The following is a 25,631-nucleotide window of genomic DNA, read 5'->3' on the forward strand; positions in this document are numbered from 1 at the left end:
AGAATCAAAGATAAATTTAAGTTTTTTTTAATTTTTAAAAATAAAAAATACTATTTATATACTAAAATTAATCATTATATATTTTATTTAACTTATTTTTAATGTATATTTTATATAATAAAAAACTTTTTTTTTCTTCTTCGAATAAATTTAAACTCTTTTTAGCAAAACTAATTAACATATATTAAATAAATAAATAACACATATATATAATATTTTTTTATTGTTTACGATATCTTTGACTTAACAAGTTAAAAATTAATTTGTTAATTACTTACTTAAGCCGATAAATAAATTGACTATTCGGCCAGATTTGCCGGCTATGTATCATTATTCTTTCAAGAGAAAATAAATAATTTTTTATTTGTTTGATGGAAGAGTGTAGAAAAAAAAGGTAAAGGTGGTTTGAATGTTTGACTATCCAGATTTTTTTTTTACCAAAGTCCGAACCCGGCCCATTACTGAAAGAGCTTCTTCTCTCTCACTTTATCGTTTTCGTTTCTTTAATCTCTTCCTTCAATTTCCGCTTCCTCTTCTTCTTTCTTCAAACTACCATTACACCAAGGTTTTCTTCTTTCTTTCTTTCTTTCCTTTTTTTACCTTCATAGAAATTTCTCTGCTTCTTGTTTATTGTCTTCATTAGTTAAAATTGTATCGTTGTTTGTTTTTTATTCGTTTTCATCTTCTATATTCTTTATCTGATGCTATCAATTGTAGAAATTTGTTTATCAATGATCAAGGCTTTGATTGCTCCGAATTGTTTTGTTCATTTTACTGATGAATATTTCATTTTTCATAATGTATTTTTTGAGCGAACATTTTGTTTGACGTGCAATTTTACCCGATACAATTTGAGGAATTGCAAATTTATTCGGGTAAGGGTTTGAAGGGAAAGTGTAGGGTTAAGGTTGTGGAAGAAATTGCATAGGTATCATAGAAACAAGGAGCACCATTGCTCAGCTTGTGCCTTGCCTTGGAAAAGAAAATGAAAAGAAAATTTGCAATTAGGTGTAGATATGTTGCTGTAAATATAATGCTATGTGATTGATTGACTTCTTGTTATGCAGAAATTGAAAACGGTTTGTGTTTTCTATTTTACTTTTGTGAAATTTTCAATTTTCTCTTATATATGTGTGTGCTCCTACTCTTATCTTATCTGTGCAACATAGCTTTTAACCCTGTCAATCCGAATTATGAACTTGCTGATAAAGTGAGCTAGGCTGTATCTAGTTCCAGCTCATAATCCATGGTGGTATGTTTTGATAGGTTCTCCTCATCTTGGTAGATACAAAAGGATATGGCACCTCAATTGGTTGCAGCCTCCTGTGGCTTATCTTCTTCACATCTTTGCCATCCTCATGTTCCTCCTATCAGGTATTCCCTTTCCTTCTCCGAAATCCACAGTATCCCCTTGGTGTATTTCTTTTTTAATTACAACAAATCACTATTATTGTTTTTGATGTTTTGTTTGATGATGTTGTTTGTATGTGTCTTTTTTTTTTAAAAAAGTTTAATGGTGTCTTTGGCAATTCTCATGTTTCAAAATCCAATGGAGATAAATCTTTATTGATGAACAACTTTGGAAATAGATTTTTTTAGGAAGTAAAAGGAATTCGATTTCCTAGCCTGAGATATGCCAAATAAAAAGAAACATATCCCAACTTAGTTGCCTCTTCCCGCAGCCACCTATGTATCTGAAAGTCTTGTTCTATCACCATGCCTAACATCAGGAGAACATAGGTTGAGGCTTTGAGTAGATGGGTTTTATTTATCGTTGATGTCATGGAACTTAAAACATATTGGGTTATACTAAGTCCATCTCATTTGCCAGCACTTCTATTGATACTACGGGGCCAAAGGCCTACTATCTCCACGATAAGATAAATTGGTCCTGCCCAGGGTTTTTTGCTCTGATCAGCTAGTAATTAGTATTTAAAAATTCTTCACTGTTTTTGTATGCAAAATTCATGGTTTTGTTGGTTCTATCCAGGAGTAGAGTTTTGAGTCCAAAAGGCACTGCTATCAACTTGAAAAAGAGTCATGGCATGTCTCTTCCAGCCATTTCTTTGGGTAAGTGAGCGCTTCTGTACCCAGCTTTCCTGGTATTTGTTGTGATGTTATGTTTGAACCCAATAATATCAATTCAATGAAATATTACATCTTGTCTAGCTATAGCAACAGTGATATGGGAGGACTTCTGTAACTTCACATTGGTTTTGGCTTAATTAATTATTGCAGGAGCCTTATTATGGTGCAACATTCATTTATCTCAATGTTAAATAATAAATACATAATAGAGGATGTTGGTCTGAAAGTGGTAGTTCTATCACGCGCCTGTGTTTAGTCGCAGATTTGCAATGCTTCTAAAAATACTGAGTATTAAAAATCCCTACTTTTGATTTCAGGAAGAACATATATCCCATTGTTGACTGCTGTTCCAAGGAAAACAGATAAGCCATCACTGATTGCTGCTTTGGGAAAAACATATGCCGCACTGACAGCTGATTCATCCACATATTTTTCCGGTGACCGAGATCATCTCACACTCAAAACTCCTACATCTCGTGGATCCAATTCGAAGATCCGTGGTCAAGCATACATATATCATTCTTCTGGCTTTCGAATCCCTGCAAATGCAGAGAAGCCAGAATGGTGGTGGAGGACACTATGTTGTATTCCCTATCTAATTGCATTGCAGATGTCTGCAACTGGGTTTTATCTTGAACCTTTACTCGAAAAATTCCCACTTTTCCAAAATCTGATCTACTATATCCCCGGAGCCGTCAACAGACTACCAACCTGGTTCCCCATACTCTATTGCTATTTGGCCATCATTGGAGTTGTAAAGAACAGTAGATTTCCCCTTCTCTTCAGGTACCATGTAATGATGGGAATGCTACTCGAAATCGCGCAGCAGATATTCTGGGTCACGTGCAATTTCGTGCCACTTATACACTTCAAAGGGACACTTGGTATGTATTATTGGGGTGGTGTGGCTTTGGCATATATTCTCATATTGGGAGAGTGTATAAGGTGTGCACTTCTGGGTACCTTTGTGAAGATCCCTGTTATTAGTGAATCAGCATTCATTCATTCTCTATATGGTTTAGGATTAAGGTAGTGTTGTGAGTGATCAAGAAAGAGAGAGCATAATGTACTTGTATGTGGATTTTGCAGCTGAAAGCAAGGATGTTATGGTTGGTTTGACTTTCTTCCATTACAGTTACAATATGAATGGTCAAATAGATGAGGGGCTATATATTCTTTCTGATAGAGAATCCAGTTTTCTCTTGTTTTTCTTGCTCTGAGGGACAAGCTCACAAGCCTTTCTTCCCCCTCATTTGAATTTAAATTGAACCTAAATTCAGTTTAGATAAATGATAAGAATATAAGATACCTTAAATGAAGTTGAATGATTGAATTGGCTTGTAAATACATGCTGCTTTGTGCACGTTTCTATTATGGTAATTTCCATATATTTTGGGTGCGTTCGTGAAACTTCATTAAATTAAATTTACCTTAATAATTGTTTATTTGTAGAATTATTTTTGTATAATCAATTAAGAATAAATAATTCTTGTTCAGGTGGTAAGAAAGCAAGTTACTTTGGTATAGTAAAACTACTAAACAAGAAATAAAATATTTTTGTAAATACTAGTGTATTAATTAACAGGTATAATGTATCTGTTAATTTATTATTTTATTTATTAATTTTTATTAAAATAATCTATATATGATAAGGCAAAATGAGAAATACTTTAAATTATAATTGTAATGGAGTGTAGTTTTAGTTTAGGAACAAAAAGGTTGTGTACTAAAATCTTTTTAATTTTCATTGTTAGTATATATATACGACTAAGTGTATTTAATAATTCTTTTTGTATATTTTTAAATTATCTTTCATTTTTATTGTTTTATTTTTCATAAACTTTTTATTAAGAATGATTTGGAAATAACATAAAATAAAAAAGTGAAATTATTAATTAAGGAACGACAAAATTATTCTCCTAATAATTATTAGGGAAAAAGACAGATAAGTCTCTGACTTTTTAAGTTTTTGACAAATACATCCCTGACAAAATTTAAATACAAAAAAGTCCCTGACTTTAACAAACGGAAGACAATTTAGTCATTCCGTCTATTTTCCTCTCACACATCAAACGGAATTGGCTGACATGGCTGTAACGGTGTCCAGGTGTCCGTTACGGTGCCACGCTGGAAGGGAAAAAAAGTTCGAAGGACAAATAGGTCCTTACAGATCAAAACGATGTCGTTTTCATAAGGTAACCCTAATGAGATATAAACTGGGTTTTCTGAAGTAACATACGCAACGGTTGTTCAGATTTGTTCATGGTGGTGTTGCTTAAATTGATGGCAAGTGATGGAAGCTCATCAATCAAGAGACAATGCGGAGGTGGTGGCAGACGACAGGAAGGCTCGATTGTAAATGCTGCTCCATGTTCAGTTCAAGCTGGGGATGAGAAAGATTGCATCGCTCCAAAATGCTTCTGCGGGATGTATGCGATATTTTACATGTCGAAGACAAATACCAACCCAAACAGACTATTCTTCGGATGCCCATTCTTCAAGGTAAGCTCACAATTTTTCATGTATATTGATGAAGTTGAGAGTTTTTTTTTACCAACATATTTTCATACTATCTGAATTGATTTAGGTGAAACAATCATATTGTAAATTCTTTGTGTGGGTTGATGACCATATTGGAAGAATTGGGTGCATGGAGCCAACAAAGGAATTGGGTAACAATCAGAGCTTAAATGTTGAAGAACATTTTGGGAAGATAGAATTGGAGAACAAAATGGCTGATCTAGAGCAAAGGATAATTTACCTAGAGAACAGGAAAAGCAGTAACTTTTGGGTCATAGTACTAAGCTTGATTGTTGTAGTTGTTGGTCTTTGTTTATTTAGGGTATGAAAAATATAAAAAAAATGTGGATTGTAATAAATTATATCTGTTAACTATTTTAGCTAATATAAATGAAAGAAAGAAGATTTTAATTATCCATATCTTGTTGGCTTGATATAGATATAGAATGCGTGTAACATACATGTTTACATGCAAGAGATGAACCTAAACCAGAAACAAGTCATATATAATTCATTCAATCAACAATAATTCATTCATTGAACATAAACCATAATATAGGAATATTGTCATACCACAACATAATAACATCTAGGATAAGTAACTGTAGCAGATATATCAGCCCTCGGATTCCAAAATACTAACTCATAAGCAACTAAATTGGCTAAAAGAAAGTTTGCCAATATGTATTACAACCAACTATTGCAGCAAAAAACTAATTTTTGTTTCCAAAATAAGTCAGGAACAAGCACGTCACTTTTTCTAGTTCTTGAAGCCTGGATTTGGTATAAACTTGAATGGTCCTATTGTGGCAGAACTTGTTGCTGCTAGTGTCTCCTTTGATACTCCTCCACTCAATGTTGTTGTCACACTTGTTGAAGTTGGTGGAGCAACTTGAGTCTGAGTTGTAGTTGGTGCAGGTGGCCTTTTGATTGGTTGCTTTGGCCTAAATTTAGCTGGTGTTTTGGAATGAGTATGTTTTGTTGTCTTGATTGGTGCTTGGCTTAATGGTGCTGCATTTGCTGGAGTGTCCTGTGCTTGTTCAGCTGGAGCTGCCTGTTGTGTATTCTGGCCAGCCTACAACATTTATAATGAAGACACATAAGTCCTTTAACATTTATAATGAAGACACATAAATCCTTTAACTTTTATAATGAAGACACATAAATCCCTTAAATTTTGTATTGAAGACACATAAATCCTTCATCATTCATAGCACGGACAACTAAATCCTCACGTGCTTTGTTACCTCAAGCTCTGGAGCAGATTGGGATAATGGAAGTTCCACTAGTGCTTCACTGCTTGAGCTCTGGTGCTTTGGTTTCCTGGTTTTAGGCTTCCAGTTAGGATTAGATGGTGCTCCCTTGCACGTCTTGTAGTTGTGACCCTTCTCGCCGCACTTGCTACATGTTATGCGAAATGTTTTTCTTACCTTGTCCCCTTGGATCAAATCCTCTATTGGATCCTTCTTTCTTTTATGCACCTTTGGCCTACCAATGGGCCTCTTGATGGGTGGAGGATTTGGCTTGATATAACCTGTTCTATGCCAATATTCTTCACTGGGAACTGGTTGGATTGAGTGTGCATAAGTCAGATGGATGGACTCCATGCAAAGCCATTTGTGCACATAATCTTCTGGTTTGTCATGCTTCTTCCTAATAGCAGCAATCACATGAACACAAGGCATTCCTATAATTCCAAAATCACATAAGCAATCTAGAATACATTACTCAACAAAACAAGTTTTTAATCAAAGAGTAAGTAAGTCAACCTGTTAGTTGCCACATGTTGCATGAACAGGTATGCTTCATCAAATCAACATCAACTCTTGATGTCTTGCGACTCACTTCAAACCGCTTCCTCTCGTTGTCACATGTCCATTCTGCATTCCATCTGTTGCTGGGCTTAATCAATCGGCCAAGTTTTTTGGCTGTACGGGAGCAAGCTTTCCAGGATAATCTGATAGTAGAGTGATATGCTTCGTCATTCTCCTCATGACATAACAGCGCAACTCTTCACACATTGTAAGAATAGGCTTCACTCTGTACTTTCCTATTTTGGCATTCCAGGATTCACACATATTATTTGTCAAAGAATCAACCTTGGGGCCATGGTTAAGGTAAGCCTTCACCCACACCCGAGGATCAAATCTTGTAAGATACTCCCATGCCTCTTCATTAATCTTCTTAAGCTTTTTCATAGTCTCTACAAACTCAGGAGGGGTTGAACAACTTGCACACTCCCAAACCGCATCTCTGACTTGCAGATCCTTAAATCGGTTGATGAAGTTTTTCCACATATGCATCACACAATTACGATGTGGTGCCTCGGGCATCACCTCTTTCATTGCTTCAAGAAGGCCCTAAAAGTAGTAGAATATCATCTCAAAATAAACAAAAAAGCATTAAAAAGTGTGATGTAATCCACATAATGTTAACTAATAAAATACACCAACTTCAACGATAGTGTACAAGGGTATATCAGCAACTGAAAAAATTTTGACAGCAACCCCTGCCTTGGCTAATGAGAGTAAAAGCTTGTTCATTGATTTAAAAACCTTCTAACACATTAGCAAAAGCAATTCACATATGTACAGGTCTAATATAATAAACATTCATCCAAAGACTTTGATAGAACGAACATGGCACTGTCATATGAAGACACTCCTCAATCCAAATTAAAGATTAGCACCAACTATTTAACTAGTTGTAGCTAAAAATTTGGTGTAAGTCTCACTAACTCAAATTTATAAATTTTTGAAAAATTAAATCAAATGCATAAATAAACTAATGTTAATAAACAAATGCTAACTAATGTTGACTAATAAAACTTGAACAAATGCATAAATAAACTAATGTTAATAAATAAATGCTAACTAATGTTGACTAATAAAACTAATGTCAGTTCAGTGCATAAATAAACTAATGTTAATTAAATCTGACACATACCCCTGTTAACTAATATTGGCTAATGTTAACTAATGTTAACTAACGTTAACTAATATTGGCTAATGCTAACTAATGTTAACTAATGTGATAAAACTTAAAGATTGCAATTTAGTAAAAAAAGTTAAAAATAGAACAACACTTAATTTCTGCATAATTTTATAAACCAAAAGTCTCATAATAGAAGCATAATGAACTAGATTTCAGAACATAAAGATAAATAAATATATTACTAACTTTTTGTTGATCTGACATAAAGTTCCATCCATGCACACTTGCATTCCCAAGATCTTCTTGTAAGAGAGTTAAAAATCATTTCCATGACTCCTTTGTTTCTGATCCGACAACAGCATAAGCAATGGTATAGAAATGATTATTGGCATCTTGGGCAATCGCTGAAAGTAACTGTCCACCAAAGTACCCCTTAAGAAAGCATCCGTCCAAATATATTAGAGGTCTACAGCCACTCTTGAAACCTTTTTTGCATGCATCCAGGCATATATATATCATATCAAACACTGGTAGGGATTGTGGAATTGGTATCACTTCTAAGAGTGCAGTAGATCCAGGGTTGCTGCGTAAGAGTTCAAATAGATAATCCCTCGGCTTTCCATATTGCTCACTCTCGCTTTCGACAATTCTGTCTCTTGCCTCCTTTAGTGCCCTGTAAACCATCTTATCATTAGGATGTATCCCAAACTCATCTTTCAGAAAATCACTAGCCTCCTTCCTAGTCATCTGAAGATGGATACCTAGCCTTTTTTCAATTTTGTTGCTCAGCCAGTGTTGGTCAGTAGCATTACTCCCCATGTCCCTTGCACATGTAGGCTCAGATTTAAAAGTCTTAACCTGGAAGCACCTAAGAGAATTATTGTAGGATACATGTACAACCCATGGACATTCTTCTCCTTTGCAGCCTACCCGAACCCTTTCTTTATCATTTTTAATCCATTGAAGCTGCCTACCCTCAGATATGAACAAGTCCTTTACCACTTCTTTAAAATCATCAAGAGTTACAAACTTGGTACCTACTTCAAAGTGGCCTTCTCCAAATCCATACTCATCATTGAACTCAGGCCAGTGTTGCTTTCCAGGTTCTTCATCAGAGGAAACAGGGGTATGCATACTTCTCTTGTAAGTCATACTTCTCTTCTTTTTGGTACAGCCACTTTTTTTCCCTTGTAAGTCATACTTCTCTTCTTTTTGGTACGTTTCTCTTCTCCACTGCTATTCTCATCATCACTATCATTATACTCTGGAGGTGGAGGTTTGTAAGGTTCATCCTCCGTGCTCTCGTAGCCGTCATCAGAGGAGGATGTCATCAGATTATCACAGATGTCATCTAGTTCTATGGACTCAACATTCCCAGTTCCTGCATTCCCGCCTCCTGCTTCTTCTACATACTCAGGTTCATTGACAACATGATCAAAGTAAACATGGAACTCATCTTTTTCTTCATTCCTAATCAAATTGTCACACAATTCACGAATCCCATTATCCCTGTTAAACGATGAAACCCAGATTCTATATCACTGGCTGTACTATCAAACCAGTATATTGCCTTGTAGTCAGGATATCCTAAACCCTCATACAACTTCATCAAATCACCAAAGTTGATAAAATCTATGTCCATCTCTGGAAATTTTTCTACTATCTCATTCACATAAACAAGTCCCCCATCACCATTCCTCACAAACTTTCCTCCATGGTGAAAAACAGGAATTACATATCTATCAGTCATCTGTCATTTTCAAACAAAAACAAAATCAACCCACAATGCATAGAACCTTGAAAAACTTTCAAATGAAGACAAAATAACTTTTTTCAAATATATTGAAACAGAAAGCAACCATAGCAGAATGCATTTGCATGCATCACACCATACACTAAATGGAACCCTAATGCGAATGTGATCATGAACGTTGTGGACTTGCTTACCTTGATTGATGATTGAACTTCTTCAGCATACGAACTAAGTCTCTCCTACTCCACCTTCTTCGATGACGCTTCAGTTTCGAGCCAGAGGGAAGGAAGCTCTGGCTTCATGAAGGGGTCAGGGCAGTATATGGTAATTTCTGTGTTGGCAAAGGATTTTTATTAATAATGGGTTACCTTACTAAAACGACGTCGTTTTGATCTGTAAAGATCTATTTGTCCTTCGAACTTTTTTTCCCTTCTAGCGTGGCACTGTAACGGACACCTGGACACCGTTACAGCCACGTCAGCCAGTTCCGTTTGATGTATGAGAGGAAAATAGACGGAAGGACTAAATTGTCCTCCGTTTATTAAAGTCAAGGACTTTTTTGTATTTAAATTTTGTCAGGGATGTATTTGTCAAAAACTTCATGAATATGTTAAATTGACTACTCTAAAATTTTGTTTATATATGAATTTGTCAATAAATATTGTGTAACTTGCAATTTAGGTACTTGTAAATAGAATTTTAAATTGAGACTTGAGAATATCTAAATTAAAATTCCGATCTAATTCTTAAAACTTTTTTATATCACAATTTTAAAAGTTAAATAATTTATAAAATTTTTAATAAATCAGACGATTTTAATATTAAAATCTTATTATAATTTAATATTTTATATAGTTAATTTATTTTTTCAAACCCTTATCCGAGTGACTCACTCTCTCTGTCTTCCATGGCGGAGAAGAACAGTGAGAATTAGAACTAACCAACGAGGGGGAAAACACATGCAATGGTACACTTCCTTATCCTTCAGCTTCTACTTCTCTTTCCATATTATCGTATATGTTCAAGGCGCAATTCCATTTTTTGTTTTTTGTTTTTTAGTTTTCTTTCTAATACGTTTAATAATTTCCTTGCAATGAATGCTGCGTTTTGGATTAACATTTTATCCACTTTTTTTTGTTTGGTTAAAATTCACTTCCAATGGTTATTCTGTAGAAACTTGGTAGCTGCAATAGTGCATTTGCATTGAGGGGATTTTCAAACTCTGTCTGTATTTGGGAATTAGGGTATGCGCCTTTTGTTGATTGTTCGTTTGTTTTTTTGGTTCGTTGAATTGAATATTGAAGTTTGGATGGATAAAGTATTTGTTAAGCCATGAATTTTGCCTCTTATTTTTCTATTTATTTTTATTTGTTACACTTGCGGTACATAGCCGGTCCCAAGCTCAGGATAAAGGATGGTGGTTGTGTTAGGTTTTCGACAACCAACATAAAAATATAGTCGAATCCCCATGACATGAGTCAGTGCCTGCATTGAAAGAACAAGCTGCACATAGTGGGGTTTTGAGTGACATATGGGTTCTGAATATTTCAATCTTCTAACTCATTTAGATCCTAACTGTGGAACTTTTTTCTATCTCTAATAAATGATTGTTTTTCCCTTGTTTTCTGAGTTTCTTTGTCATTGGAGTTGAAATGTTGAGTGTGGCTGCATTTTGTTTTTAAATTACTGAAGAACATAATCCTTGTGAGTTGTGATATGTTGTCGACTGTCGAGCCTTTTGTTGAGCACGGTCTGAAATTGGCGTGCTTGTATGTACTCTAGTTTGTAGATTTTTGGAGATATGAAACAATCTGACTTGAAGCTTTGTTATGGGAAATGCTAGATTGTAATGTTTGCAGGATAGGGAAGCTGATCCATTTGCGAAAAAATGAGTACTGCACAAGTTACTGCATGCTTTCCTGGGATTTATGTGAAAAATGCATCTCGGTTGCACCAGCTTCATCCTAAACCATGTGTTTTACGGATGAGTCTTGATCCTTGCTCTAGCATATCGCTGAGCCTAAGACCAGAGACTTCATTTGGCTTGAAATATTGGTCAAACTCAAAATCTCGGCAACCTCTTCATATTTGCTTTGCCGGTGGAGAAGGAATGATGCAAAATACTGATGAGGTAATGCACCCTTTTTGGACCTGTTTTTTGAGTTGAATTCAATATGTTATTGCCTGATGAGTGTTTGCAGTAAGCACACTTATAGTTCTTAAATGAAACTCAAATGATAGGGTACCTGATCATTTTGACAAAGACAAATGCACTCTAGTTAATGTATAAGCTCAACATTGCAAATTTGAGGATGCTGCATTGGCTGAGTGGATACACTAGATAGGATAGGTTTAGTAACTAATGCATTAGTGAGAAAGTTGAGATGGCTCTCAAATGTGAAAAGATATAGCATCTAATGTGAAAAAATGTTAAAATATTAGCATAGGTGATTTGGTCATGTTATGAGAAAACCTAGAGAAGCCCTAGTGACAATAGTATATGAAATAAGCTCAATAGACGAACCCATTAAATGTGGCTCAAGTTTTAGTGGCTTGTCTATACTTATAGTACGGTGTGCAGTGTTTGATCAATGTAGCTGATTCTACTTAGTTACTAATGTTTGAGTTGTTGGTTGTTTGGTATTTGGTTTGCTTATTTATCTGTTAAAGTCATTTGTTTTCTGGGCTTGGGTGATCCTATCTCCTTGTGTTATTATTTGGATTTGATTCGTGGATTATCAATCACAGAATATCACAGGCTATAGTTCTCCAGGGGATTAATTGTTAATTTGTTATAACTAGACTAAAAACTGTGGGCATCATGAATGATGAGTCTCAGATTCAGAAGTCATTGTACCAAACATAAGTTTAGCAGTAGTAGATTGAGTAAGTATAATAGGAGCAGCAGTTTTCTGTATCATACTACAAATCTAGCAGGGTGCATTGTTACAAAGTTTTATGTGACATAAGTCTCCTTCAAAGTAATGGAGAACTGCACTTTATTTATATATTTCTTCATGTCGACATTTTACTGATACAATCAATTAATGCAATTAGAGTTCCCCTTGGAAATCTCTTGAGAAAGCTATGGAAAGATTTAAGGGACAGTCAGAGTCGATTGAGGATGTGTTGCGACAACAACTTAACAAAGGAGAATACTACGATGGTGGGGACGGTGGAGCAAAGCCACCAGGAGGAGAAGGAGGAGGAGGTGGTGGCAGTCCGGGTGACTCTGATGGACCAGAAGATGGAAGCTCCGAGGAGGGAACGTTGGGTGATAGTATTGAGTTTGTTTTGGCAACATTTGGCTTTATATTTATGGTACCCTCTCTTTCCATTCATGTGTGAATCTGGTTGAGTACACATAAGTATGTCACTCTCACTACTTTCAAGCTTTCTTAATTATCTTTGAAACTATGAATCGGGAAAACTAAAGTAGAAATGTTCTAAGTAGAAGTAGCTAAACATAATATGGTAATAATGGATATGTTCTTAAGTTAATGGTAATATGTTCTAAATTTAGTATTCCTTGTAATCTAAATTTATTGCTGAAATCGTTAATTGATAGAATATATGCTGTTCTTCATTTCTTAATATTTATGCTTTAACTTTTCTTTTCCTTTTTCTGTTTGCAGTACATTTATATCCTCGCTGGCGCAGAACTCACGAAGCTAGCTAGAGACTATATAAAGTATTTATTCGGCAGAAAGCCTAGTGTTCGACTGAGGAACGCCATGGAAGACTGGGGGGAACTCTACCAGAGCCTGACACAAAAGGTAGACGTTGACGAGTATTGGTTGGAAAAGACTATTCTGGATACCCCAACGATGTGGCACGACCCTGATGATTACCGAGAAGCAATTGACAATTACTTGAGGGAACATCCAGAGGTTAATGTTTATGATTCAGATGATTCAGATGATGATGATGTTAATGAAGCTGGTGATGATAAAGAAGAATCAGATTAGATTATTTATCATCACATATCATGAAAGGATTTCTGGAAATTGTACTATTATGTCTTTGTAGTGTGATGCCCCATTGTTTTTGGCACAAAGCATAATGGAGTCAGGACACAAGTTATGAAATAGTGTAGTTTCTTGTGGTAAGATTATTCAAGTTATTTGCACAGCTCTTGTAAACAACTTAAAAGGTCTGTTTGGTTGTTTTTATTTTCATTGAGAAAAGGACAAATAGGTCTTTGACTTTTTGCCCTGCAGATATTTTCGTCCTTGACCATTAAAAAATACTTTTAAGTCCCTGACCTTCACAAAACTTGGACGGATTAGTTCCTGACGGAGGCATTTGGACGGATCAGTCCCTGACGGAGACATTTAGACGGAGGGACTGATCTGTCCAAATTTTGTAAAGGTCAGGGACTTAAAAGTATTTTTCAATGGTCAGGGACGAAAATGTCCACAGGACAAAAGGTTAGGGACCTATTTGTCCTTTTCTCTTATTTTTTTAAGATTTTAAGGAAAAGTGAAAATAAAAGGAAAAACAAAAAATAGAATTGTATGGTTTTCAATTTTTTTTTACACAATTTTAAAATGAAAAATATTGAAAATAAAATTACAAATCAAATGGTCCTTAAGTTTTTTTTTTTTAAACAAATTGTTTAGATATATGAAACTTTTTTCTTAGAAATCAAAATAACCACTGCTGAAAATAGTTGTCTTCTTTAGAAAAAAAAAAAAAAAAAGAGAATTGTATTGACTGTAAAATGCAATTTATTCTTTTGAGATAATTAAAAGACGAACTACTTTTTATAGCACATGACAAATCATGACTAATACCTTGGAAGATAAGAACATACAAATGGTTGGAACAAATGGAGGTCAAGTTTGATTCCACAAGCATCTTTTATCTAGAATTTAATTTTCCTTGCATTAAAGAACTACTACATAAAGTAAAGGTCTTATGCACCGTTACATAAAAAATAAAATAGTCCAAGCAAGGTTGTGAAAGGTCCATGGTAGGTCCCATTTTGTGACACCAAAGTTGATCTTCTTGGTAGGTCACTTATAATTGACATATTTCATCTCATTCAACTCTTTCACGTCACGCTTCAATTATTTTGGCTACTCCATTTTATACTCACGATAAGAATAAATAAGAATTTGACAAAGTGAATTTTAAAATATTAATTAAAATAAGAAGAATTTGAAGTGTTAAGATCAAGATCATACTAAAATCTATAACAATACAAGAGAATGACATAAAAATCAATAAGAAAATTCTATGATATCTAATGAAGCTCAATATTTCTCTCTTGAATACTATATTTTATGTTTTTAGTATTTTTTTTTTGTCTACGGTCCTATAACCCAATAGATCAAGGACTAATTTGTCGTGGATCTAAACTCTATTTAAAAGTTTGTCATTAGATGCATACATAAAACGAAATTTAAATTACCGACACTTATTTAAACAGACAATTGAATTGATATTTCAACTAATTTAAGTTGGTTATTATTTTATTTTATTTTATTTTGGTTGCCAACAGTATCTCCCAACCTAATAGGTCAAGGACTAATTCGTTGCAGATTAGAGCTCTATTTAAAGGGATGCCGCTGGCCAATGAGTTGCTGCATGTATAAGGCAGAATTTGAACCCCAACACTTATTTAAGCGGACGAATGAGCTGACCACTCGGCCAAAATGATAAGCACTCACTATAATATATGGAGATGAGCCCAAGCTTAATGGTCTTGTCTACTTGACCCACTATAATATATGGCCACACCTAGCTTGAGTAGCATTATCATGAGAAAATGTGGACCCAATAAGAGATAGAAACGTATTTTTCTTTGCTTAAATGAAGACATAAATGAGAAAACAAACTCCCTTAGGTTGTGGTGGATCATCACTCCACTTATACATTCTTGTATATTTTACTATCATAACATAAATTGCAATAATTCAACATATATATATATAGTAGTATTAACTATGTGGAGATGAGCTTTTATTGCAATTGCTCAAATTGCATGCACAATTTACCTACTTTCTATGAACCTTGAATTAGTGAATTTATTATATATCTTTCAATCATATTCTAAAAGTGATTACAACTATATATATAATTATTAAAAAATTGTTTTTATATAAAATTAATAATTAAAAATTATTTAATAATAATTTATTCAAATAATTTATATAATTTTATTGATATAACATTTTTTTAAATCAAACATATATACCCTACTACTTTTTATCTTTTATCTTTATGGCCCAATCCGCCGATTCAACGGCTTTTAACTTTTTGAGAAATTACGTGCAAACTTGATGTTAAAGTACAAAATAAATATACATAAGAAAAGTACAAAAGAATCCAGAAATTCATCACTTTCTTCTTTGGAATTCTTACATAATAATATGAGAAAGCATAGAAATTAAGAACACTACTTGCAAATTGCAAATTTACTATTACAAGATTTCTATATTATTGTTGTTGAACAAATTCAGTTTGGGATCACAAACAATTTTATTAAAGGAATTGAAGATCAAGACAACATGTGTGACCACTAATTTATTTCTCTATCTATAGCAATTTTGGTAAAATCTTGTCCTTATTAACAACCACCATAATACAAAGAAAAATTTTATCTATAAATTAAAATACATTGAGAAATTTAATTTAAAAGTTACCTACCTTAATATAATTACCGTCGGATTAACCAGATCGATTGGTCAAATTCTTTTATCAAAAAGTTGACTTTTTGATAATTTGACTTGGCTCGACTCAACTCGAATTATTGTACCCAAAAGCGCAGAAGATCAAGAAGCCACACAATAATTGTAAGAAAAGATTGAAATCATGGGTATAAGCTCCATTGAAATTCTCATCAACCGGGTACAAGTTCCCGGGTGGACCGGTCATGTATACATATGGTGATGATGGTGAGGAAGGTGTTGATGGTGAATATGGTGGTGGAGGACAATTCTGGGAAGGTGGTTTCTTCGGCGCAGGCGGCGGCGGCGGAGGGTATACTGGCGGCGGTGGTGGAGGGGATGGATATACTATCGGCGGCGGCAGCGACGGCGGCGACGGATTTTCACATGGTGTGCATTTTTGTTGACCATTTGAGGTCTCATCAAGGTTTCTTGATTCCAAAGCTTTGACTTTTAGTATTGGAGAAGTGACACAAAGCAAAAGGATCAAATTGATGAGAAGAATCAATAGTTGTGGCGGTTTTGTTTGGTGAATGGTTTTTGTAAGAATTGACATGTTTATTAGTTATGGTGAGTGATGAAGAATTGGGAAGTATGCAAATGTAAAGTGAAGTGTTGGGTTTGAGTTTTATGTGGGATTATAGATAGATGGGTTTGGAGATGATGGGGATAAAGTATATTTGAATTCTTTGTTGTTAGGTGCATGTATTGGATTGGGAAATGTAAAGTGTAAACTATGGGTAAAAGGGGTGCTTTATTAGTTGCTACCTTGGGAGGAAAATTTGAGTGATTTTTTAATAAAAAATATTATTTATATACTAAAATCATTTATATGTATGAAATGTTTGGTAACTAAAGAAAATTAATCAAAAACAGTTATAATTTGTCTTATTTATCATTCATTAATTGTTACGATAATTAATAAATACTAAATAAGCTAAGTTCCGGATGTTTTTTTGTCTTCCTAACATTACCGGTACGTATAAATGTATATATTATTTAACTTATTTTTAATATATATTTTATATTTTAATATGTATTTTATACTAATAACTGATTTTAATGTACACGTAACATGATTATTTTTTTAATTTTATTATTAAAAGTTTAACTAATTTAGATGAAAGAATTGTGATTGTAAAATGTTGAGACAAAAAGTATTTGTTTTCTGATTGAATATTAGTTATATATATATATATATATATATATATATTTGTTCTTTTATATACAAATATTTTTTTATCATATAAGATTTGAGTGTTTAAATTAATTTGATATTCATCAAATATTTAATTTTTCAATTAAATCCAACTCCTATTTGATTTGTGTTTTTATTTTTATTTTTATTTTTAACAAAATTTTGTAAGAATATAAAAAGTAAAAATAATAAAATTTTATTTTCTAATTTTTATCTCATATTTTTTCCTTTTTTTATAAAAGATATGATAAAAATATAAATTAATTTAATACTCATCAATTGTTAAAATTTCCAATGAATCTAACCTCCTTAGACATTCTTTTATACATTGGATGATTTTGTCTAATAAGCTAAGCTTACTTAAGTATGAGTTTTGAGTTGGTTTATTGTTTATATTTAAAATTATTATCTAATAAATTATTATTCATGGTTAAAAAAATAGTAGTTCATTACTTTATATTTTTTTATATTGAGTTGGCTCATTATACTTTAAATCTTTAATATTAGATATTTGATGGAATTTAAATTATGAATTTATGATGAGTCAATTTTGTGCTTATGGTCGCTTCTAGGAGTGATCTAACTAGTGGAATAAAGGGCTTCAATTAGCATGTGGCCATGTATATTGTGGGCCCCACCATGCTTCTATAATCTATACACATCCTTCTTTGATTCTGCCTAATTTTGTTGAGATTAAATTAAATTAAATTAATGCTCACTTGCACATGGAAGTTTCTTCTTATAATCTACCTCCTTCTAGAGAAGAAATTAAAGTGGTAATAATATGATTTATTTAGCCTTATAAAAGTTTAGGTACATGCCTTTTACAAATAAAAAAAAAATATTTTTAAAATTCTTATAATTTTTGTCTAGATAACGGACTTATTTAGCATTTTTATTTTTTATTTTTTTATTATTTTTTTAGAATATAATTAGGATCAATTAGTATTATTTAATATATCTGAATATTTATTATAAGAGATTACGTCTTTATTATTACGATTCTCTTAGTACCTATAAATACTCGTTCTATATTGTATTATTTTAGCAGACAATTTGAATACACTCAATAATATACAAATTTTTTCTCCAATTTAATCTTTTGTTTCTAACATGACATCAGAGTCATTGTATCATCTTTGAAGAGGATATGTTGTTTTTTTGCAGTGAAATTATCGTAGTTTTTACTTTTTTTTTATGTCATTTTTTTGTCACTCTTTTGATGTTTTTTCACCTTATCGACTAGTCTATTTTTTTTGTTTTGTGTTGTTTTTAGTCGAATGGTTAAACACCATTGTCATCCGCTGCTTACCTATTCTCATAAAAAAATTATATAGTTTTCGCTCTCTTTTGTCAGTTCCGTCTGTATTCTCTCGTGTAGTTACATCGAGTTCCATCGATTTGAATATTTAGATACATATTGTAAAATTGATCTATATAATATTATAGAGTTGTTTGTTTAAGAAGGAGGAACTAATTTATAAAAGCTTTTTGTTTAATTTATCTCTAAATTTGATTTCTTCATGTGGTGTATGTGAATGATGGAGCTTAATTTGTAAAGTTTTGAAGCAAACTAATAAATATTATTAGAAATTTTATATTTTATATTCTTGAAGCTTCACATGATGAAATCTTCTTGAATGGGTTGTGCATGTTACCACATGATTTGCGGGTAAAATTATAATAAAAAAAAACCGATCATTGACCATAGTATCCCAAAAATTCAATAACTTTTTCTTAATCTTTCATTATCAAATCAAAATTTTCTCCATAACTTTTGAGTGGTATTTGAAATGCAAGGTCTATGGTATATGACTATATTATGATATGTTGGCACCAATTAAATACAACAAATTAATACTGGTCCACATGGATATAAATAGCCAAAAAAAAAAGAAAAAGAAAATTGAAAGCAACAATTTCTAGGTATGGGGTTTTTAGCTTGTAACAAATACATCAATATCCATACGAGTTAAATCTTAATTTGATTACTAAAATTTGGTTAGATGTTTAGAATAATTTTCATAATTTTGTTGATTTCAATTAAAATTCTCAAATTTATAATCGTAACGTTGATTTGCTTTTGTGATCATTTCTGTCATTAAAATGCTGATCTGACACAATCGTATAATTAGTGGACACTATTTAAACGACGACACATTAGTTTCGCGTCCAAACCCTTTAGAAATCACATGGTGAAAGAATTTTCTTAATTTTTTACAACTTATGATCGTCGTAGTAAAAAAACAGTTTTAACCCACAAAAAATTGAAATGATGCGTTTTTTGAAAAATTTGGACACAAAACCAATACGCCATCGTTTAAGTAATGTCCACTGTGTTATGCAATTGCGTCAGATCAGTATTCCGATGACAGAGATGATCGCATGAGCAAGTCGAAGCCACAATTATAAATTTGGAAATTCTAATTGGGACCAACAAAATTATAAAGGTCATTCTTAGCATCAGACTAAATTTTAGAGACCAAATTGAGATTTAACTCATATTTATACATGTATTTTTTTTATTATAATAATAGTAGTAGATAGAATTGACGTGTAATTAAGATGGATGCTATTTAAGTAGCTATAAATTGGAACAAACACACACACGTTGAAGCTTAACAACTCCATTTCTAGACACCTTTCTTTTTTTATGAAAATAAAATAAAATAAAATAATCATAGAGGGGCAAAGTGGTCATTATGCACACTATTTGTTTGGATCTTTTTTGAGTCATCAAATTAAAGTCACACTCACACCGCACTTATTGATTTTGTTTTGTTCTTCCTTTCAATCTTATCCTTTGAGAAATGTTATATTATTATTATTATTATTATTATTATTATTATTATTATTATTATTATTATTATTATTATTACACGGAAACTATACTACTCTACTATCCAAAAAAATATAAATTGTGTAAGTATAGTGCTATTTTGACATAGAAAATTTATTTGGCTAGTAAAAACAGTGTCTTTAAGTTGCTACTAATTAGTGTATATATATTAAAGGTTATAAAATCTCAGTTTTTAAATATTTAGAATAGTTTTTATAAAATTTTGTAAAATATAAAAAAGCACATACACTATTGTTATGTTCCATTTTAATTCTCATTACATATATGTTTTGTTTTATTTGTTTGTAAATCGGCGGCTATATAAATGGTTCTAACCTATCATAATTTATGAGTATTAACAAATGTATATAAATTGTGACAAATAAATTACTATGGTTTATTTTTTGGTGACTAATTACTATGGTTTATGATTCAACAAATTTGATTTCAATAAATCTTTAACTAACTTTTTAATATTTCAGTAGTTAATGGTTTAACAATTCAACAACTAAAAATAATTCTGCGGGATAATTCTAATCCCATTTCATTTTTTTATTAAGGTGGTGACTTCTGTCTCCATTCCCATAAAAATAAAATTCTCTATCTATCTTAAAATTTTTATTTTCATATGGGTAATATTATAATAAAGAATGAAATTATAGTGAAGATTATTTTTTTAATAAAAAAATCCATCAAAAATATATATCAATTGCAAATTGCAATGCATATATTTTTATAAATTTAATAAAAATTTTCACTCTTGACCTCTTCAAAAAAAAAAAAAAAAATCTCTTTTCATATACCTCACAAGTGTCCAATTTGCAACCCTTATAATATAAAACTTTGGTAATAAATTATGAATTTAATTTTATATATCAACAGTATAAAAAAAGTTATATATAAATAATTATTAGTTATATATTAACATATCAGTAAAAATAATTAATTATTTTTAAACTTGCTAGTGTAAAAATTATCTAAAAATCTAACTGAATAATAGTATAAAATTCTTTATATTATTAATATATTAAAATTAAATTTATAAATGATATACAAATTAATAAATTTTTTTTGTAATAAATATTTATAAAAACTTTTTTATGCAAAATAATAATTAAAAATTATTATAAAACTTAATATATTTAACTAAACTAATTAATGTATATATATTAACCTCTTCATTATCATATTCATATAAAAATATTTTTACCTAAATAATCATTATTTTTTTAGAAGAAAACAAAATAAGTTTTTATTTTTTTTTAATTCGAAGACATATAAATTTTTGAATAATTAAAAATACAAAAATATTTTAATTTTTTTAAATACAAGATATTTAAATCTTTTCGTATAAAATATATAAGAATAAATCGATTTTTCAAAAGAATTTAAATATCTTAAAATTTAAAAAATAAAAAATATTTTTATATTTTTAATTAATCAATAATTTATTTATTTTTGAGATAAGAAGCCACCAATCTACTTATTTTTTAATTTTTTTTTAAGTTACACATGGTTGATAGAGTGCATTAATTATTTTGTAAAGCCCTGTCCAGCAGGGATGAGAGAATCAGCTTAGAATAAAGAAAAAGAAAGAAAAAAGAAAAGTAGAAAGTTGATGAAAAGGTATCTGGAGTGGGAATGGCTCCATGATTAAGACACAATGGAATTTGGAAACATCCACCCTTCCATTTTGCAGCTTACGTGTTGGATCCACAACCTTTGATCATCATTTTCATTTCATTTCTCAACAATCATCTTCTCTTCTCTTCAACCATCCTACAAACAAAGACTTCTAAAATAAATGTTACACTCTTTTATTTGGTTCCATCTAAAAAGGAATAAAAAATGGTTTACTATATGAAAGTGGTAGCAGCCCATGCTTCTTAGCTTAAAATAAAATCAATCCTACAATTAGTAATATTGGTTTCTATCATGGTGAAAATTCAGGTCAATTTTACGTAAAATTGATAGTTGAGAGTCGTTAGATGATTTGACTAAATTTTCATCTAACGATTCTCAGCTATCATCTTCACGAAAAGTCAACTGCACCTGAATTTTCATCTTCTATCATTCTCTTATTTATTATCAGTAATATTTGTCTGTAATATTATTTTTTCTAATTTCATATATTTAAATTTTTAATGCATGTGAGTAATATTTAATTTTATGATTAATATGTGTTTATGGATATTTATAAGAAAAAAGTTTAAACATCCACTAAAATTTATTATTTTTTACTAATATTTTTAGTTATTAGTCTAATTTTTAAGTATAATAATCCAGTAGTATATATTTAGTCTATATTTTTAAATATTATTAACTAACTGATAATTAAAAATAATAAATTCTGTTAGTTTTTTAATATTTTTTATTTATAATTATGTTAAATGTTATGTGATATTAATTAAATTAAAATTTAAAAAATTATATAAGTTGATCTAGCAAGACTGAAATCAACATCTTAATTAAGGATTTAAGGTATCCTATGATGAATCAATAGGCAATATTCACAAGAATTTTTTTAGGTCATGACAATATTCACAAGGAAGTTTTTTTTTGGTCATGACAATATTCACAAGGTTACAGAAATACAAATCAATGGGCTTTGGTTAACTAATAATTTGTTTTTGGGCCGAAAGGCCCATCGGCCCAAATTTAAAGAAAGTGGAGATTACGGCCCAAGAGGGTTTTTGTCGAAACCTCTCTTCTCTTCCATTTCTCAGCCTTAAGCCTGCTCTTCGTGCCTTCGTCTCTCGCCGCTCACCGTCGTCCAACCGCCACACCTTCCTCACCGTCGCCGTTTTTGTCTGACAGGTGCGCCATGGTTTTCCATTTTTTTTGCTTTGATTTAACTGTGAAATGTGAATTATGGATTAAAGAAGAAAAAAAAAACTGAGATTGTGACTATTCAATATTTGCGTCTGTGACTGTTTATTTGGGAGCGATGGTTGTGTGAAGGTTGCACTCTTATTAATTATTTTGGCTTGATGCTAGTTTGTTAACATCATTTCATGGATCTTTTGGTTTGAGGTAGTGAGTAGTGACTTCTAATTCATAGTTTGGTGAATTGAATTGGGGGCTTTGCTCTGCATTCTCTCCATTCGTATTATTGCATTGGTGCCAAATCTTTTTTGTTCTTCTATGGTGTATACATTGCATTTGTGCTAGGATTTATGTAAAAACAATACTGAGCTCCCTTCTTTATAATTCAAAGCAGCACAAAAATGCTATGTACACCAAAAAAATCCACCATTATGTATTTGTGTATAAATACATGTGCTGTTTAACTTATTTTTAATGTGTATTTTGTATTTCAACATGGATCCTATACGGATGGCGGATTTGGTGACTGATTTTTAGTGTATAGGTAGCATAGTTGCAAATAGAAAATATGTATTTGTTACTTCCAATCTGTGTTCTGTTAGGTGTAATTCTAAAGCTTTTTTTTTCCTTCAATTAGGGGATTTGAATTTAGAAATACTTCAATTTGGATTGGAACTGTTGGATTCTACTTGATGTTGGTTTCGTGAAGTTGCTGTGTGCGCTAAAGTTTGTTCAGTGTTGGAAGTGTGGTGTGTGGTATTATGGTTATGTTTCTATTATGATGGAATTCATTCTCATGCTTGAAAACATAAGTGGCGTTGTTCATTTGATTTTCTGACATCATCTTTTGTTCTGTTTTGCTTGATCTTAGGTTAGAAGTAGTTACCGCCCGAATTGTCACTCTTTTCGTGGGTGAAAGATTAGAGGAAAAAAAAGATGCTCAGAAGAAGGCTCTCTGTTCTCTCGACATCAATTATCAGAAGCTCAGTTTGGGGCAAACCTAGTCCCACTTGTCCATTGGTCCAATATCCTCATCCCTCAAAGCTCCTTCAATATTCCAAGTCTCATGCAACAGTTTACCCCAAAGTACGCCCAGAATTTCAAGGTTTTAGAGCCTACAGTCTTCTAGCCTTGAATGATCTGAGAGATAATGTGCCGAGAAAACAGAAGACAAGAAAGGGCCGTGGGATTGGGTCTGGAAAGGGAAAGACTGCTGGGAGGGGTCATAAGGGTCAGAGAGCCAGAAAAGGATCGAAATTAGGTTTTGAAGGAGGTCAAACTCCACTTCGTCGAAGAATGCCCAAACGTGGTTTCAAGAACCCATTTAGTTTCACTTTTCAGGTATATTTTCTTGTTTGTATATGTTTTCTCTTTTTGTCTGATACTAATACTACAAAGAATAGGAATTCTAACTATAAAGATTGCATCTGCTGCACCCAGATAATTTCTTTTGTTTAGGTATTTTAATTGGATTGGATTGTCAGTGCAACTGGGAAAGTTTCTCCACTTGATGAACTATCGAGGGAAAGTGAAGTTTTTTGCTGCACATGACTATTTCAAATGCTTATTTTGGGTAGTAATCGTTTATATGCTATTGTTGAAAAGAAACAGGTCTAACCAACATTTAGTTCCCTCTGGTTGATATATTTCAGCCATGGATTTACAAGCAGCAGCTTCGTCAATTGATTTCTATATGCATATTTCAATTCTGTAACTTCTGTTATTTAGATGTCTTAATATGTTTTATTCGATGGTGAAAACATGACCATGGGTTCAGCTTGTATTATTGAACCTCTGCTTTGTTTCAATCCGTACCATTTCTTTCTCAATCTATAAGCTATCTACAACCTATATTCTTACCCTTTATTTCTTTTATTACAGCCAGTAGGTTTGGGAAAAATTGCGAAGCTTATAAATGCAGGGAAGATAGATTCTTCTGAATTGATTACAATGAAAACACTCAAGGTTTTTTTACTGTTACCTCGCTTCAAGTAGATGTTCTTTGCTTCATGTGTTTCCCCTTAATCTGGTCGCTATTGTTACCATAGGATACAGGAGCAATTGGGAAGCAAATAAAAGATGGAGTAAGATTGATGGGGCGTGGCGCTGATCAGATCAAGTGGCCAATTCATCTAGAGGTAGAGTCTGATTTGGATGTTTTATAAGTGTTTCGAGGATCTTAATCATGCATTTTTATTATCAACTAGTTAGAATTAACATTCTATTATCTCTATTTCTTTTTCCCTGTTCTTCTTAATGCCATAACTCTAGTTGGGGTTTGATTTTTTAATACTCAAGTTGCAAATTTATTAGATATAGAACAAGTGGTTGTTTTTAACATAATGAGTTTGCAGGTATCAAGGGTTACCGTGAGGGCTAAGGAAGCAGTTGAAGCAGCTGGTGGTTCTGTAAGAAGAGTGTATTATAACAAGCTGGGCTTGCGGGCACTGCTGAAGCCGGAGTGGTTCGAAAAGAAGGGAAGGTTGCTGCCAAAAGCAGCTAGACCTCCGCCGAAACTGAAGGATAAAGTCGATAGCATTGGCCGGTTGCCAGCGCCGACTAAACCGATCCCGTTTTTAGTTGAAGGTAGCAATGATATTACACCTCCTCAGCTTAGTTAAACTGAGATCATGGCATTATTTGTAGAATTTTTAGCTAATTCAGAACGAGAGATAAATGAATTTCCATTGGAAAAAAATGGAATGAGAAATTTTCTTGTGATTTGTTTTTTCTTTTTGTATCAATTTTGTTTTAAGGAACTGAGATTGGTTACCTAAGAGAGCCTTGTTTTGATGTGTA

General features: G+C 32.2%; 4 protein-coding genes across 7 annotated transcripts; 3 read left to right on the top strand and 1 right to left on the bottom strand.

Moving 5' to 3' along the window:
• The first annotated feature begins 432 nt into the window (after positions 1 to 432).
• Positions 433 to 3,278, top strand: LOC112717011 (protein TIC 20-IV, chloroplastic). The gene is made up of 4 exons (XM_025769102.3): positions 433 to 565; positions 1,267 to 1,374; positions 1,991 to 2,070; positions 2,406 to 3,278. The coding sequence occupies exons 2-4, from the start codon at positions 1,298 to 1,300 to the stop codon at positions 3,119 to 3,121; spliced, it is 873 nt and encodes a 290-aa protein (XP_025624887.1). The 5' UTR covers positions 433 to 565; positions 1,267 to 1,297; the 3' UTR covers positions 3,122 to 3,278.
• Positions 3,279 to 7,863: 4,585 nt separating this feature from the next.
• On the bottom strand, positions 7,864 to 8,694 carry LOC112718046 (uncharacterized). The gene has a single exon (XM_025769954.1). It carries the CDS (start codon positions 8,692 to 8,694, stop codon positions 7,864 to 7,866), a length of 831 nt encoding a protein of 276 aa, XP_025625739.1.
• A 1,268-nt stretch (positions 8,695 to 9,962) lies between these two features.
• Positions 9,963 to 13,440, top strand: LOC112717012 (uncharacterized). Of its 2 annotated transcripts, XM_025769104.3 has the most exons (5): positions 10,155 to 10,262; positions 10,469 to 10,539; positions 11,139 to 11,426; positions 12,353 to 12,616; positions 12,931 to 13,440. In XM_025769104.3, the coding sequence occupies exons 3-5, from the start codon at positions 11,184 to 11,186 to the stop codon at positions 13,261 to 13,263; spliced, it is 840 nt and encodes a 279-aa protein (XP_025624889.1). In that variant the 5' UTR covers positions 10,155 to 10,262; positions 10,469 to 10,539; positions 11,139 to 11,183; the 3' UTR covers positions 13,264 to 13,440. The 2 variants fall into 2 exon arrangements, with proteins under 2 accessions (XP_025624888.1, XP_025624889.1); XM_025769103.3 differs by lacking the exon at positions 10,469 to 10,539 and having other exon boundaries at positions 9,963 to 10,262.
• Positions 13,441 to 22,691: 9,251 nt separating this feature from the next.
• LOC112717015 (uncharacterized) lies at positions 22,692 to 25,631 on the top strand. Of its 3 annotated transcripts, none has more exons than XM_072205563.1 (6): positions 22,694 to 22,823; positions 23,470 to 23,588; positions 23,704 to 24,173; positions 24,714 to 24,797; positions 24,881 to 24,970; positions 25,187 to 25,631. In XM_072205563.1, the coding sequence occupies exons 3-6, from the start codon at positions 23,769 to 23,771 to the stop codon at positions 25,451 to 25,453; spliced, it is 846 nt and encodes a 281-aa protein (XP_072061664.1). In that variant the 5' UTR covers positions 22,694 to 22,823; positions 23,470 to 23,588; positions 23,704 to 23,768; the 3' UTR covers positions 25,454 to 25,631. The 3 variants fall into 3 exon arrangements, with proteins under 3 accessions (XP_025624891.1, XP_072061664.1, XP_025624892.1); XM_025769107.3 differs by having other exon boundaries at positions 23,470 to 23,581; XM_025769106.3 differs by lacking the exon at positions 23,470 to 23,588 and having other exon boundaries at positions 22,692 to 22,823.

Source organism: Arachis hypogaea, chromosome 10 (genome assembly GCF_003086295.3).
Source record: "Arachis hypogaea cultivar Tifrunner chromosome 10, arahy.Tifrunner.gnm2.J5K5, whole genome shotgun sequence".
In the NCBI taxonomy this organism is placed as follows: Eukaryota; Viridiplantae; Streptophyta; class Magnoliopsida; order Fabales; family Fabaceae; genus Arachis; species Arachis hypogaea.

Bases quoted from the DNA above. Each gene is read 5' to 3' on its own strand.
- LOC112717012 (XM_025769103.3), top strand. From the start codon at position 11,184: ATGAGTACTGCACAAGTTACTGCATGCTTTCCTGGGATTTATGTGAAA. The intron at 11,427-12,352 runs GTAATGCACCCT...TAATGCAATTAG, and splicing joins TGATGCAAAATACTGATGAG to AGTTCCCCTTGGAAATCTCT. The intron at 12,617-12,930 runs GTACCCTCTCTT...TTCTGTTTGCAG, and splicing joins CATTTGGCTTTATATTTATG to TACATTTATATCCTCGCTGG.
- LOC112717015 (XM_025769106.3), top strand. From the start codon at position 23,769: ATGCTCAGAAGAAGGCTCTCTGTTCTCTCGACATCAATTATCAGAAGC. The intron at 24,798-24,880 runs GTTTTTTTACTG...TTGTTACCATAG, and splicing joins TTACAATGAAAACACTCAAG to GATACAGGAGCAATTGGGAA. The intron at 24,971-25,186 runs GTAGAGTCTGAT...ATGAGTTTGCAG, and splicing joins AGTGGCCAATTCATCTAGAG to GTATCAAGGGTTACCGTGAG.
- LOC112717011 (XM_025769102.3), top strand. From the start codon at position 1,298: ATGGCACCTCAATTGGTTGCAGCCTCCTGTGGCTTATCTTCTTCACAT. The intron at 1,375-1,990 runs GTATTCCCTTTC...GGTTCTATCCAG, and splicing joins CCTCATGTTCCTCCTATCAG to GAGTAGAGTTTTGAGTCCAA. The intron at 2,071-2,405 runs GTAAGTGAGCGC...TTTTGATTTCAG, and splicing joins TCTTCCAGCCATTTCTTTGG to GAAGAACATATATCCCATTG.
- LOC112718046 (XM_025769954.1), bottom strand. From the start codon at position 8,694: ATGACTTACAAGAGAAGTATGCATACCCCTGTTTCCTCTGATGAAGAA.